The 16,947-nt window shown below is 39.9% G+C and overlaps 1 protein-coding gene across 1 annotated transcript in view; it reads right to left on the bottom strand.

The window, feature by feature from the left end:
- The window catches only part of STPG2 (sperm tail PG-rich repeat containing 2), a 400,844-nt gene that overhangs the window by 298,129 nt on the left and 85,768 nt on the right, over positions 1-16,947 (bottom strand). The window contains exon 10 of the mRNA XM_074993576.1: positions 11,757-11,846. Within this exon, the coding sequence (XP_074849677.1) occupies positions 11,757-11,846 (90 nt within the window). The remainder of the gene's footprint in view (positions 1-11,756; positions 11,847-16,947) is intronic.

Genomic DNA, 16,947 nt, shown 5'->3' with positions numbered 1-16,947 from the left:
AGGAGAATTGACACATTCATGACGCAATGAAGCCAGAAAAGAGGAAAGAAAGGGCATAACAGTCCAGCCAACAAATATGTCTCATCCAAGATTACACCTGTCACCTCTATGGGGAAAATACAAAGGGCTGAATTTGGGCTCCTTGGCAACTTAAGAATCCAACAATAAACCCTTTTGGCAGGTATACTCACATGGAGGGATAGCTAAAAAAAAAGACGTCACAATAATCCAAATCATCTTTGTTGGCCCTACTAGTCAACGAAGAGATGAGACTATGGAAAGGTCATACAGACAAGATGAAAGAAATGACAAATGGGTCCTCACCAGACTGTCAGGAGGATTGCTTGGAGGAGTAAATGAAGCTACAAGAGATGCACAAGCAGCTGGGCTCTGACTAAATTTTGAATAGGTAGACTTGCAGATGACTGAGAATAATGTCTGATGCATACTTCTGAGCAGTGGCCCAGCCTTATGATCTGCTAACTTTCCTAGTATTTATAAATTTAAATGGCCTCAAAATATCGTTCCTTTTTGCTAGGGGCTCAGCAGTCGGAGCTGGTGATATCTAAACATACAGGTAACAATAACATTTTGGTATAAAAGAATATTAGATGTCAGTTTTACACTGTGGATAAAAGTATTCGACTGCATGTGATTCATTATCATAATGCAAGCTGTTAACATTAGAACTGGTATAAACACAATAATTCCATTCTGGGAAAAATTTTGACATTTTAAATTTTGCTCCATATCATTACTACACCTTTTGAAATTATTCACAAAAAACAGAGAAAAATTTCGACCCCAGAATACACAATTACCCAGTGATTAGGACATTCAAATGGGATAGGAATTCAAGCATCTGCTCTGTCTGGCCATTTCTACACAGGCCACTTCCTTCGGAAGTGGCATGCTAATACAGGGAGTGAAAGATGCTAATAAGGCGTGGATGCAAATTCCCCGTGCCTCATTAGCATAACATCATGTGATTTGGAGTCCGGAAGACTGTTCTTCCCAAAAATTTTCGGGAAGAAAGGGCCTCCGGAAGAAGGACTTCCTTCCGGAAGCCCGCCCCCCCCACCCCAGTGGCCACGCTTCTACACAGCGTTTTGGAGTCCGGAAGAATGGTCTTCTGGACTCCAAATCACGTGACATTATGCTAATGAGGTGCAGGGAATTTGCATTCATGCCTCATTACCATCTTTCGCTCCCTGTATTAGCATGCCACTTCCGAAGAAGTGTGTAGAAACAACTCTGAGTTAGAGCAGGGTCTCCCAAATCCGAAATGAATGTCCAAACTGCTAAGCTATAAAGTCAGCTTCTCTGATTCTCTTCTGTTGGGACAGTTCTACTTTGCCTAAATAGTTAAATATTCATGAGCACAGAGAGGCTGATGCTAAAGTCTATGATTAAAGCACTCACATGATGGGAGACCCAGGTTCTAGTCCCTGCTCCAAATGAGGCAGAGCAGGGAAACTTTAAGCCTTCTCTCATGTCCTAGATAAACATCCTAACCATTGGGCTCTTGGCTATTTAGGGCAGGGAGGGAAAGAAAAAGAAAACTACCTGAGGTGAAATTTTCAAAGCATCCATAAATATCCACTAAAATTTTCAACTTCAATGAATCAGCATTTTCTAATGAAAAATGTTTCATAAAAAATTCTTAACCAGCTGTGGTTTAAATAGTCATATTACAATGTGCATCATTGTCATGCACACAATATAACACAGGTATATAATTTAAAAGAGCAGACAACAAGGATAATCCAATATATCCATTCTTTCCTCAAAGCCCCGTAACGTAAAGAATAGAGAAAAATTTTAGGCAAGTCAAAAAACTTAGTAAATGTATACAACATTCATTTGAGTTACATGAACTAGATCCTAAAATAATCTCTGATGACATATCAATTTTACTACATTTTAAAAGATGTTCTGCTCCATGACTGGAAGGGATAGCTCAGTGGTTTGAGCATTGGCCTACTAAACCCAGGGCTGGGAGTTCAATCCATGCAGAGATTGGGGCAAATAGATGTCAGCGATGGCGCTTGGCCCTGCCAAGAGGACAAGGAACTGCATTAGATGACCTCCCAAGGTCCCTTCCAGCTCTAGGAGATGTGTATCTCCAATTATATCTTAATTTTAAGTTTCATAAGCATTTGAAAACCTCATGAACTGACAGGAAGGAAAGGCTAACTCTTATCAGTTACAGGAACAGTTTTGTAAGAGTAACCTTTTAAAATTTGTGTGTCAAGTGAAAAAGTGAAATAAATGGTGCAGCCAGTCATACACTCTCTTACAAACAATGTACCTGCCATAACCTCAGCCAATTTAAATAGTAAGGTTGTAAAATAAACTATTTATTCCATATTGCTTGTAGAATACCTATTGCCCTGTTACAATCAACAAAAGCAAATCTGTACATAAACATGTGGATAAAAATAATATTTTCAGTAACTAATGTATACTTTATTGCTGTGCTGCATCTGTTTTGAAATTTGTAAAAGTCTGTATACTAATCCAGTGCAATGTTTGTCAGTATTAGCATATTCTAGTGGCACAGAATTAAGAGCTTATGTAAAGAACTATTTGGAACCAGCCTCTCTTCAAATATAAGGTATTGATGGTATTTAGTAGCCACAAATATTATATTTCATTAAGTTTCCCTTTGAAGTACAAAACTAGATTAAGACTTTTTTCTATTTTCACTGTAGACTCATAAAATTTGATTGTTTTTCAGTGTGTTACAGGCTTTTTGGAGAAACTCTATTCATAAAGTCTGCATCTACACTAGCATTTTCTTTTGAAAAATTTTTCAGAAGAAGGGTGTTCTTTTGAAAGATCCCATGGAGCATCTACATGCAAAAAGTGTTCTTTCAAAAGTAAAGCGAAAGAATGTGGCACTCCTTTCAAAAGAGCCCTTCCTTTCCCGTTTCAGGACGAGTGCCCCCTTCCAAAAGCTTTTTTCTAAAGGAAACATGCTTAGACACTCCGCAAGCCCATTTTTTGCAAAAGAGCAGTCCTTAGGGAGCCTGATTTTTCAATCCCTGGACTGTTCTTTTGAAAGAGCAGGGGGCTGTGTGGACACTTTCAAAAGAGCAGATCACTCTTTTGATCCACTTTTTCGTGTATAGACTCACTCTCAAAAGAAGCTCTTTCGGAAAAGATCTTCCAGAAGGGCTTCTTTCAAAATATCTCTGTAGCATAGACAAAGAGTTTTGAATTGGAAATAAAGCTAAAAGTTACCTCCTACTCAGTGAGTGAGTGAATGTGCACCCATTTGCATGCACATGTGCAGAGTTCAGACAACACTTTCTGTCTCAAAAATCCCTTCTAATTTTGGGCTTGACTATTAATATATAAACCTGGAGCACCCCAGAGGAGAGCCTGTGACTTAAAGGCATCAGCCTCACAGAGCAACACCAAAACTGTGCACCTGACCAAACAAAATTATAGTTGACTGGAGGATAGTCAGAGTTGGGTTTGATTTCTACGGCTCCTATTCTGCAACGTATGGTGTGTATATGCTTACCTTTAACTACTGAAATAACCTCATTCACTTAGGTGGGACAATCCATGTGTTTAAATTTACATATGTTCTTAAGTAACTGGCTAGATCAGGGCCTTGCATCACAGGTCCCTGCATGCCTTTGCTGGTGTCTGGCAGGATGCACTTCCGCATTTCAGATTACTAGTAAGTACTCTTCTAGATGGGAATAGAGAATAATTTTTTGATTTTGTGTCATTATCAAAGGTATACAAAGGTACATGTGACATATTTTAAATATGTTATCATCTGATACTTGCATCAGAATACATGAAATTATCTGCATAGTTTTTTAAATATAATGCAGTTTAAATTTGAAGGTAGTGATGATTCAAGATTTTAACAAATTAAAGACAATTTGGATATTATACGTACATATCTTGTTATTTTAATTACAGTTTTCTTGATTTGCTTCCTTGAGCATTCAGAGTAAAAATAATAATTCACTTTTTTATTATTTTCATTTTGCATACACACAAAAAACCACCAAGGGTAAAATATTGTTCTGAAAATTACATAACCTTTTCAGAAGACTCTATCCCTCCATGAAAGCAAATTATGATTCAGAATAATTTCTCAAGTGAGTACTTAGAATACCATATTTTCATACTATAGTAGCCATCTGTCTGTGCAAAGATACTTTTATTCATAAAAATATTACAGGAACCTCTCTAGTCTGGCACTCACGCATCCGGCAACATCCATAATTTGGCATGATTTTGGTTAGCTGGATGAGCACTCACTTATCATAAGTGTGTCCAAGTTTCCTGTGGTCCCACAAACTTCGTTTACAGCCACGTGTCTTGGCTGTTCAGTGCTGTTATTTAGCTGTAATTTATGCCTAAATTTCTTCTAAGAGATCAGTAAGTAATGGAAGTGTTGGTAACACTGCTTGACAATACTGACCTCCAGCTTGATCCAGAAAATTCTCTCGTTTGGCACCAATCAGATCCCACAGGTGCTGGACTAGAGAGGTTCAACCTGTACTGGGTGCAATGTTGTGCTTGTTTATATATATCTGCTACCACTGGCAAAGCCAACAGTTACCCATTTCCTAGGACCAGAAGTCTAAATTTCTGAGCATCTGGACATCATTATATTCTAAAGTACTAATGGACTTACTATTGAGTATTTTAAGTTAAAAAATACATCTTACTGACAACACAAATGACATTTTAAAAGTTTCATCTAATTCTTTCAACTAATTTTAAAATACAACAATATAAAAAAGCAATCATCCCTTTTTAATGAAAGAAAGTAATACATTGCCTATATAATTTAACAGTAACTATATTAAAACTGCAATATACAAAATGTGGCCCAAGGAAAAAACCTCAGTATTTCAACTTGCTCATTAGCATGCATAGTGTGATAATAAAAAGAGGATGAAAATAAGTATTGACATGTTTGTTGACAAAAAAACTGCATTAAAAGGCCAATGTATTTTTCATATTTTTAAAGAACACTTTGTTTCTTATTTTTATAATAATCCTTAGAAGCTCAAAGCTGAAGCATGCTTCCTTAGTGCAAATTGCTTTCAGTAAAAACAAACTGGTTTCTTATTACAATATATGGGTCTCATGAATGCTGGATTGCATTCACTGATACAATGCTGCATATATTCTAGGAGCAAATCTGTATTTGGATGCTAATTACTGCTGATACCAGTGTTAAATTACTAGGGGTTTCTTTAGCTGGGGGCTGAATACTCCAATATTATGGTTTATAGGAACAACAGGCCAGCTAATTCTGGATTTTCAATACCCGTCTCAGGCAACTGATTTCTCAGGCAATAGGCTCTTAATAGATTTGGACACCTAACCTTCTTCCACTAAAAAAACTAATAATTCAAGCCGTCCTGCATGACTCACCATCCCTTCCACAGAAAACTAGCAGGCCCAGAGGCACCTGTGACTTGCCTTCCCACACATTTCTAATCCAATAACCTCTTATGTCCTACCTCAGTCCCTCTCTTCTGCTGCCTCACAACTTACTACCCATTCTCCCACTGACCTCTTCCCTCCCAATATAGAGTTTATGCAGTCACACAATTCTTGGTCAAATAAATTTACAAAATATGATTGAAACTTTTGAAATCTGATAAACATAGTTGAATAATATTTTAACATACACATTACACAACAATTTATTAATTCATGCAAAATGTTTAGCAGTTCAGTGAGTATTATTATCTGAGTAAAACTATTTTGTTACTGGGGCAATCAAGAGACTCAACAGACATTCATTTACGAGCATTCCTAAATTTAAAAAACAAACTTATTTTACCATTGCTAATCAAAACCTTTTTTATGGGTTGCATTGGAGACAGACCCTTAAGATTCTGGATTGTTAATTATGAAGAATATTAGTTTAGAGGAATCTCTTTCCTAGATATAAATATTGACCAGACAATCCAACAGCTGAGATATTAAGGTGTATAATACCAGCTTTCATTTTTATTTCAGTTTCAACTAGAGTGCCACACATTAGTTCCATATTCAATACCCAACCCTGATGCCATAGTAACAAACCAGGTTTCTAAATCTAATATCTGAAAAAACAAGACAGGGGGCAGATATTCTTGCAGCTTTTCCAGGTACTTTGGAATTGCAGTAAAAAAAATAAAACACACAAAAGATAACAAAATAGCAGTAAAGTAGTACTGCTTTTTTGTTTTGATAGTATATAGACGAGCACGGCTTTCTCTCTGTTACTAATCAACACAAAAGATAACAGATTTTCCACTTCTTTTAAGCTATTCTTACATTAAAAGTCATTTGGAAAATAGACAGTACCTTTTAAAATAGTCTACATATGAATGAGGTTCTGATTTTATTTAACTGCTAATACAAATTATCTTTTGAGGTAGCCTGCTGATATAGAGAAACTTTTCCATTTAGATGAATGGGTTCTTCAGGCTAAAATGTCTACAATGTCTACAAGACATTTTCCTGACTTGTAACAGGATTTCCTGGACAGGAAGGGAGCAGCCTCTGTCTGTGGTACTTAACCAGACAGCAGCCATGCTTTCAGATGCAGCAACTGCAACTCTGAGGCTGTGTCTCCATGGGTGCAAATCTTCGAAATAGCCACTGAATATTCGGCACCTCATTAGCATTAGGACGCTTCCAGCCGCGGCACGGCTACACAGGGCTCCTTTTCGAAAGGACCCTGAACCTTTTGAAATCCCCTTATTCCGATCAGTGATCCGGATAAGGGGATTTCGAAAGGTGAGGGTCATTTCGAAAAGGAACCCCGTGTAGCCACGCTGAGCCGCGCACTTTCAAAAGCAGCGCTTTCGAAGCACCGTGGCCGGAAGCGTCCTAATGCTAATGAGGCGCTGAATATTCAATTCAGTGCCTCATTAGTAATCTTCGAAATGGCCATTAGCATGGCTATTTCGAAGATTTGTGCCCGTGTAGACACACCCTGAATGGACTATTTGTCTATGGCGCTGTGAAATCAGGTCCAGTCAGCCCAGGAGCTAGATTGGAACTGAATGGACATTTTCAACAAGTCTGACATCCAAAACTGTATAGGCCAATAAGGAGCCACCAAAAGATCACAGATTTGTCTCTTCTCATCTTGGAAAATAATCTGAAGAACAAAGAATTGTATAAAACATATCGAATGTCTTGAGACCACAGCAGAAGGAAGCATTGTGGAAACAACCCCAGCTTCAAGGCCCCTCTGGAACAAAAGTTCTGACACAGCTTCCAAACAAAGGAAAGATGAGTAATGTCCCCTAGTGTGCTTATATGTTTCATTGGAAATGGTATGTCTGACAGCATCTCCACGTTGGAATTTTGAAGAATAGGGAGGAAAGCTCTGCAGCCATTTTAATGGCTCTGATGACCATGACTTTGAGGTGGAACCTAATGACTTCTGGAGCCAAGGTCTCTTGCATTTGTATGTGGTCCTGATGAGCTTCCCAACCAGCACCACACAGATCCATAATTAAAGTTTTAATCACTGACTGGGCAGGGAATGGTAACCCTTCCTGCCTGCCTCTGAATTTCTTCTGCCATCTTAGCTCTGCAACAATGTGAAGTGGGACCAAGACCCTCTTGTTCATATGGGGAATCAATTAACCTGAGAGAGAGATGAAGATGACACAGTGAAGTCTTTCAAGTACCATCACATATATGCATGCAAACATATGGCCAAGCATCCCCAGACATGCAGTATCATCAGAGTGAACTGTTACTCTCTCCCAGAAATTCCATCAACAGGACCTTTGTTGGGAAGGTACATTCTCTGACCCAGAATCAATAGGAGCTCCTATGAATTCTGTCATCTATGATGGCACAACAGGTGATTTTTTCATACTTTGTCATGTAGTCTGTCATTTACCGTCCTCTGAGACAAGACAACTCCCCTCATCTCCTGCTGCAATCTGTCCATGAACAGCCAATCATCCATTTAATGACAGACACCAGTGTTCTTCCTTCTGAAGTGTACAGGTACTATTGCCAAGGTCTTCATGAAAATACTTAGTGGAGAAACCATTTTATATTGATAATGGTTGGACCCCACTGTGGATCTCAGGTACTTCTGCATAGTTGCTTATCGGGTCTGCAGGAAGTATGCATCCAGAAAGTCAATTGCCATAAACCTGGGGAGATTTAATGATGTAGATAATTGTTATAATCCTGAATGTGAAGTGGTGTATGTATTTGTTCAGCTTCCTTGGGTCTAGGGTAAGAAAAAATACACCTTTCTTTTTTGAGATTCAGAAGTAAGGGTGAGAAGAATCACTTCCCATGTACTCCCACAGAACATCTATCTCTGAGATGAAGCAACAAACCTTGTTTGTAATAAAATCTCATGAAAAAGTATCTAAAAAGAAATGGAACTGCATAGGGTATGATTCAGCTAGGGTAGAGCTTCTAATGTACACGTGTCGGCTGTGACAGCTGCCCAGACCTTGTTGAACAGGTCAAGACTATGTCTGAAAGTGGGGCCAAGTTACAGATTGGCTCAGCTGTGATGCTTGTTATTCCTGTCAAACATGCTGCCCTTCAGAGCGGGTGCAAAGTTGGTCAAAGGGGTAGAACACAGATGTTCCCTAGAATAACTGAGTTTCTTTATTTTCTGATACTCTGGCTGGCAGCCCATATGTAGTATGTCATCCTCTGCCTTTGTTGGGGCTGATATTGGTAGAGCTTCCTGTAGTGAACCTGTTTTAAGTTTTACAGGGATTGTAGAAAGGCACTCATATCCCTGACGGAATGGAGTGGTCCATCTGTCCTCTGGCTAAGGAGATACATTTATTCCTTCAAAAGGAAGGTATTTAATCATGGTTTGTAGCTTATATCACATACCTAATGCTTGGAGCCACAAGATCTGTCTCATTGCAAAAGCCTTGGCCATTGACACAGTATATCAGAGGCATTCATGGTCATATACAGCAATGTTCTTGTAGACATCTGGACCAACTCACAGGTCTCCTTCATCTCATCTCATCCCTGTACTACTGGGAGATTCTGGAAAGGAAGTTAGTGATCATCTTCAAAATTATATTTGGTAAACAGTGCCTGGTAGTTCACCACCTGAAACTTCAAGAAGGCTGGTGAGCACACTTTGCTTCCAAATATGCCTAAGTTCCTTGGGTCTTTGTCTTTAGGAATTCCTTTAGTGGACTTGGATTCTTCTTGTGCCACAGAAATAACCAGGGACTCTGAGTTTGGGTGGCATCAAAGTACTCAAAATTACCCCAGGTATTTTACCTGAGGTGGTCATGCCCCAATAGCATGAGAGGAGCACCTCTGCTCCATGCTGGTAAGAAGGAATACATTGGCAATGAGGAGTATTGTTTCTCTTCCTCAAGAGGCAGAGCTCAGGAGTAATTCAGTGCCAATGACCTCACTGCTATTTATAACTTCTTGGATGGCATCTCCTCAGGAGAGATAGAGTCCTACAAAGAATTTCTCAGGTCCTTGCTTGGCTCTATTCTACGTACGCGTACAGGGATCAGTGCCAGATCGCTCATTCCATCCAATTGCTCAGTGGCTTTATCCTTGGAGGAGTAACGGTTTGAGTTATATCTCCCGGATCTTTTTTTCAGTTTTAGAGCAATTTTCAAGCTCAACCTGGATATGAGAGTCAACATCCTGTTTATGAATAGGTATTAGGTGCCACCATCAGAGTCATCAGTGTCAGAGCTACTGATTTTGAGGTGGTTGGTACTGAGGATGTTGATGCTGAGTCTTGGATGCCAATACCATCACTGATGTTGATTCAATCAATGTCATCTTTACTGGGACCAACTTGGTTGGTGGCCCATACCTTCTTTCTCTCCAATCCCACCTTGTACTGTGTTCTCAAACTATTGTAGGCTAATGCTGGTTTATCTGGCCTCACTCTGGTTATAACTGTCACTTCTAGATCCAAAGTGACCAATGCAGAGGGCTCTAGCAGATGTATCCAAAGCCTAAAATCCCTTAATCTATAGCTCCTGCAGAAACAGAACTTGAAATTAGAGTACCTGTTCAAGACATGTCTCTCCCCACAGGCAAAAGAGACACTGGCTTTGTGCATCTTTGATGGGGATCAGACTTTTGAGGGGGTAGCAAGGGAAATTAAACTTTCAGACATGCTGTGGTTGGTACAAAGCACTTCATCCTAATGTACAGTGGATATACAGGGATTTGCAGTTGTGTTCCCAGTAGCCACTAGCATGCCTCTTTGTAGCTACATTTGGGAGTAGAGCTCTCACTGCTTTGGAAGATCCCAGCGCTAGTCATTACTCACTCTGCAGGGGGTTCCAGCTCAAGAACCCTTTTACCAGCCATCTGGGTCTGCCCATTCCCCATTTCTTTTGTTGTTTCCCTTGGCTCCACACTCTTGCTTGTCTCAAGATTTACTGTTGCAGTTTACACTGCTCCCTGTCACTACTTCACCACCTCCTAGCTTCTTGCTAGACTCCTTACTCTTCAACAAGATTCTAGGACTCACGTCTCTGACTTCCTTCTTACCCCTAACAATCACTCTCCTCATAGGTAGTAACTGCAGACTCTTTCCCCTGCAGACACTTTCTGTTCTCATTTATATATCTTTACAGTACTGGCCCATCCCTTCCCCAGCTGGACTTCACCCATAATTAACCCTGACTTTCCTTCTTGCAATTAACACACCGTGTGACCTACTTGACCCTCGTTAGCCCTCTACCAACACTGGTGTAAGACAGACACCCCAGCACAGGGATCAGTAATCAAATTATTTTTTCTTTCTTTTATTTTTTTAAGGAACATCCTGTAGAACAAAATATAAAGACAAACTTTATTTACTAAGTTGGCCTCGGAAAAGGATTTTGGGTAAGTAAAGAGAGACTGGCTGATTAGACATCTCCAGTGGCTGACATTGGTTGCAAGTGGGAAATAAGGGAGGCTCACAATATTCTCTACCTTTTATATCCTCACATCAGAGCCTGAAGTAGTACAGGATGCATGTGTGACCCCAACTAACGTTGCTATTCAAAAAAAATCTGATCCTGCAGACATGAGTTGCTTGCACACTTAGAGTGTTACATACTTGAAGAACTGCTATAATAGGTACTGTACGGGTGCATTATTTCCTAGAACTTATATTTTCTGAGTACTGTCTTGCCAACTTGGTTTTTAATACACTTACTAATGATCTGGAAAAGGTGGTAACTAGTGTAGTAGCCAATTTGCAGATGACTCAAAAATCACTTTGGAAAGCCAAGACCTCAGAAGACTTTGATGAACTTTGCAGGGGCCTCAAATACAGGTGAAAGGAAAGAACAAAGGGATATGATTTCTTTGTTAGCAAATACAAGGTAATACATGTTGTAAGAACTAAGTAGAACTACTCGTACACATTGCTGCATTCAAAATTAACTATAACCATTGAGAAAGAAAGAAAAGATCTGAACACCACTGCTCAATAAAAACCCTCCGCTCAACATGCTGCCGTGGTAAGAAAAACAAAAATCATGTTGAATAGGAAGAACCAGAAGTAAAAGACTATGAAAATATGCCAGTATTCAGAAAGATGTCTCTCTAAATGTTTTAAATTTAAAGATTCTGCAAAAAATGCATGCCAGAATCACTGTAGGCATAATTCTACTAACTACAATGGACCACAGACTGCAAACAATCTGAACACATAAATATTGTTTACATTCATCAGTTTAAACTATTAAAGTGAGCTCAGTACTATAAAATGACAACCTAAATCATCCTACCATGGCAACTAGTGGAATTCTTTCTGTTGATGACAAGAAAGCAGATAATTGCTTATGCTGTTTATGTGATTCGTCAATGCTCCCTTTGACCTGAGAATTACAAAGTACAAAGAAGTGTTAGTCTAAAAACCTCTTTTATTTCAGAATCTGTAATTTGCTTTGCCATTTTAATTCACATTAGTTCTGTTGAAATAAGAATCAATTCTTTTTGTGTATACAAAATTATACATTCTTCCCAGCCAAGATCCTTTTAAACCTCTTAAAATCTACACAAATAAATATCAATGTAATTTTAAGACTATGATTATCAGGGCTCAAAAGTCAGCAAATGAAAAACTAAGATAACCTTGGCCCTCTTCCTCATCCTTTACATTTTATAGCAATCATTTAACAACAGAAACATTAAAATATACAATTAACCACCTAAAAACAAAAATAGGAACAGAAAATAGCATAATGCACAACTGTTTGCTATGAGCTCTTTAACTTTTAAAGCTGCTTTTTGAGTGTTTAAATTTCTAAACATATTGTTATATTAACAATATGAAAAATTGTTTATTTGGTTTTCCTTGAAGGAAAAAGGAAGGAGAAAAAAAGGAAAGTTAAAAAAGGCCTTTACGTGTATAAAGAACCTTTATTTATTTATTTCAACTGATATTGTGAGCCTATCACCAGTCATTATAAACACACATAATAAAATGACTTTATATACACACACAAATTATAAGATAAATTAACCTACCATCAAAAATATGCTTGATATTAGCTTGCTATGTATTAAGCTGTTACAGCCTGATGCAGGGAAGCACAGAAATACATATTTAAGTCCCACTAATGCTAAATATGACATATACCATTGCAAGTGATGCTTTTACACTCCAAAAGTACAGCAACTAAAAGGTGACATGAATGGGACTTAAACACATATTTAAGTGCTTTCCTGAATCAGGGTTTTAGTGCATGCACCTTAACTGCTCCAATTACAGAGCTAAAAAAGCCTACATTATGGTAACACTACTTGTGGAACTTGTAATGTTCATTTCCAGAAAAACAAGGTTTATAACATGTAACTCCTATAACTATGGCATGCATGGGTGCTTATAAACATTACAACAGCTACAGCACAAAAGAAGCACCACCACAGGGGCAGGAAAGAAATGATTGAGCAAACAGTTTCCTGTACCTGCAAACATATTTTGTACGTATAAAATGTAATCAAAGTTACTACATTAGGGATTGCAATGGGAGCATTATATGATAAAGGGGACTTTACAGAATACTGACATCATCTTTACTCACAGCCACAGGCTTACACTTATTGTGGGAAAAGATCACATCAGGTGCAGGACTATGTAGTTTCGTCACCTGAACGCATCTACTCTCTATCCTACATCCTCACCCTCTACTGTAGGCCAGTGACCCCATATAAAACACAAGGCTCACTCACATACAAACACAAGGCCCAGGCTAGGAATCTAGGATATAAATTATGCTCCCCACTTGTCTTATGACAGCATATATGCTGTGCACCTCTTACTCAGTGGAAAACCTTTATGTGCTGCCAAATCTGTGTACTTAAAAGCTTTATGCACAAAATATTAAATGCAGGAAATGGCAGAACAGGAACCAATAATCAAGAGCTACATTACTCCAAGTAGAATAATAATTGTTCCACTACTGTAACAACTTTTGTGGCCAATACTGAAAGCTACAGCCTTGAGAATTCATATAACATTTTAAAATGCTAACTGCAATTTTTGTTCTTTTTCAATCACTTTATTTCATTTAGTATTTAATGAAGCTAAAGGAAATATTTATATAGGGTGTTAAATAGATAAAGGTATTGATGTTTTGTTATTAAACTCTCTTACACAATCAGTACATGAATGTGGAAAACACTATTTTTGAGAATTTTGTTAAAATATAGTAAGTAGGGGGAAGCAGGGAATTAAATTGTGTATTCCATTAATTTTTAATAGCCACATTTAAAACTGAACAGAGGAGGCATGAATCAGTGCTAACTGCTGATGTTGGTGCACAGACCTGGCTTTGTCTCCAAGAAACTGTAGTTTGCCATCCCCACCACTCTGAAGAGACTATTCAATACATTTTTTCTCTGCTGAGTTATAAAGATAATATAAGCTTGCTTAATGTTCAGCTTGCTTGATTAAGACCTAGGGGGACTAAGTTATTTGCATTTGACAAATTCTGGAGAAAGTTGTTCTACATCTAACATAATATGTATTCTCTTCCTTCCAATATGATTTTAATTCTGTTAACATAAGCTGTCACGCAGCAATAATAGAGCCTTAGGTGTTGTATTGGATATATTTTATAATACAGAAATAGAGAGAGAGAGAGAGAGTCAGAATCACCCTATAAGTGAAATATGTTAATTACTGGATCCTGCAAGAGAAGCACTTATTTTGTTATTTATGTTTAAGTTTGACTTTTTAAGATTTGAATAGCTTTACATGAATGCTGAAATCTAGGAATGTTGTACTTTTCCATTTATAACAAAATATTTTAGAACAAAAATTAAGGAAAAACACCACTCTTCTTTTGATAAAAAGAATATTAGAAAATTACTGAAGTTCATCCTTCGTTTGTTTGCCGCAGCCTAGGTTTACCGGGTAAGAAGCATTCTTGAAAGCAGTATTGATTATTTAACATCACAAAGCAATGCGGATACTATTTCCTGAAACCCAATATAAATATACCAACAATTAAGCCATATTAGTTGCTGCACTATTTCGTGATTTGTTAATTTGTCTGAAAGCTCTGCAATCCTACTGGAAGCTTTCTGAGGAGGATAGAATCTTCATCACTGAAACAAGGCATGGAGAAGCAGTGGGCAGCCTATTGTAGTTAGTCGGTTGCATGAGTGAGTGGCCCTCCATCTCAGTGGACCAGAAGACTGTTACAAACAGGACAGTCTCCTAGGATAGGGTAGTTTTGTGCTTGCATAAATAGAATTTGTGGGGTATGCTGACTGAACAGTAACAACACTTTGATCAGATGCAAAGGGAGTGCACAGCTCCAACAGTCAACATTGTGTGCAATCAGCATGCACATCACATGCCCTCGCTTTACATGCATACCACTTCAGTAATAACATTAGGGAAAAAAAATATACCAGTGGAAAACAGCGGAATGTGGCAGCCCTGCATGCGGGCAACAGTAAAAATGTTTTTCAGGCCACACATAGAACCCTGACAGGCCATGCGCAGCCCACAGAGTGCAGGATGCCCACCACTGGTGTAGACTATATGCCTGTGAAAGAGATCAGAGAAACAAACCATGGAGAATTGAAACAGAGGTCCTAGCTATCATAGAGGAAAACTATGCATTAGGTCTAAATTATTTTGATCCTGATCAAGAATTTTGCAAAGGAGAGAAGAAATTATGAAACCTCAGGTCTGTGAAATAGTAATTAACATTAACCAACTCTCAAATGCTGTTAGACTATTTAGCATAAAAGATACTCTGTGTACAGGAGAGGCCAGACAGCAGCCTAACCATTCATACAACCCCAGTGGGCTGAAGCTGCTATGAATGGTGGGGCTGGGAGAGAGATAGGAGGATACTGAGCCTTGGAGGTAGCTGGCACCAGGCTAGAAATAAGGATAGAGAAGTTACTCACCTGTAGTAACGATGGTTCTTCGAGATGTGTCCCCGTGGGTGCTCCACAATAGGTGTCGGGCTCGCTTGGCGCCGCAGATCGGAAATCTTCCAGCAGTTTCTCCTGGATCGCGCATGCGCTGGCACACGCCGCCCCCCTGCGCGCCCCCGGCTGCGTGCACAATCCGGTCCCCGCCAGTTCCTTGACCAACCGCCCCGGATGCTCCTGAAAAACACTAGACAGAGATCCGGAGCGGGGAGGATAGGCGGGTGGTGGAGCACACACGGGGACACATCTCGAAGAACCATCATTACTACAGGTGAGTAACTTCTCTTTCTTCTTCGAGTGGTCCCCGTGGGTGCTCCACAATAGGTGACTACCCAGCAGTAACCCAAGTAAGGAGGTGGGTAATTGGTTTATGTGTAGCTTGCCCCTGAGAGGACTGCTGTCAACAGACGGGTATCCTCTCAGAATACCCAAGGCAGGGCATAATGCTTGGCGAAGGTGTCATAGGATGAGCAGGTCGCCGCTCTACAGATATCTTTTAACGTGATGCCCTTGAATAAGGCTGTTGACACTGACACCGCCCTGGTGGAGTGAGCCCTGGGTGGGGCCAGCAAAGGAGTCTTTCGAAGATCAAAGCACATTGTTATACAGGGCACAATGTGCTTTGAGATTCTCCGGGAAGAGAGACCTTCTCCTTTTGACCCAGGAGTGAGAGAGACTAGAAGCCTGTCCGTTTTCCAGAAGGACTTAGTTCTGTCTGTGTAGAAGGCCAACGCCCTCCTCACATTTAGGAGATGCAGGCGTGCCTCCTTGCCGGAGCTGTGAGGCTTCGGGTAAAACGAGGGTAAAACTATTGGCTCGTTAAGATTGGACTCCGGAGGGACTTTCTGGAACAAAGGCTGGGTGCAGCCTTAAAGTTACCGTCTCCTTTGAGAATACTGTGCAGTGCGACGTTGCCATCACTGCCACGAGCTCACTCACCCTGCTGGCTGACATAGTTGCAAGGAGGAAGGTTGTTTTTATCGTAAGGAGACATATGGGAACTGTGGCTAATGGTTCAAAAGGTGGACCCGATAGCGTGCTGAGCACCAAGCCCAAATTCCACGATGGTGGAAGCGGTTTCCGAGGGGGTACAGGTTTACCAGCCCCTTCAAGAACCTGGTAATGATAGGATGGGCGAATACCATGGGCCCTTCCTCTGTATGCCGAATAGGCTGATATAGCGGTGAGGTGGACCTTTAGCGAGGATAGAGAAAGCCCGCCTCTCTTGAGGTCCAATAAGTATTCTAATATTACAGGTATAGGAACACCAAGGGGACCTAACTGCTTGGCGGAACACCAGGCTGTGAAACGAGTCCATTTGTGCTTGTAAGTCCTCCTGGTGGAGGTCCTTCGGCTACATTCCAGGACTTGTTGTGCTCCCTCCATACATGTGCTCTTTAAGGAGCTGAGCCATGGATTAGCCATGCTTGTAGGTGCAGACCTTAAGGGTGCGGGTGCACTATGGACTCTTGAGCCTGCGGGAGTAAGTCCGGCGCCACCGGTAGAGGGAGCGGTGGGCGG

The sequence above is a fragment of the Carettochelys insculpta genome, chromosome 4 (genome assembly GCF_033958435.1).
Source record: "Carettochelys insculpta isolate YL-2023 chromosome 4, ASM3395843v1, whole genome shotgun sequence".
NCBI classification, from domain to species: Eukaryota; Metazoa; Chordata; order Testudines; family Carettochelyidae; genus Carettochelys; species Carettochelys insculpta.
The sequence above is the reverse complement of the archived record's forward strand: the minus strand, read 5'-3'. Positions and strand labels throughout refer to the sequence as shown.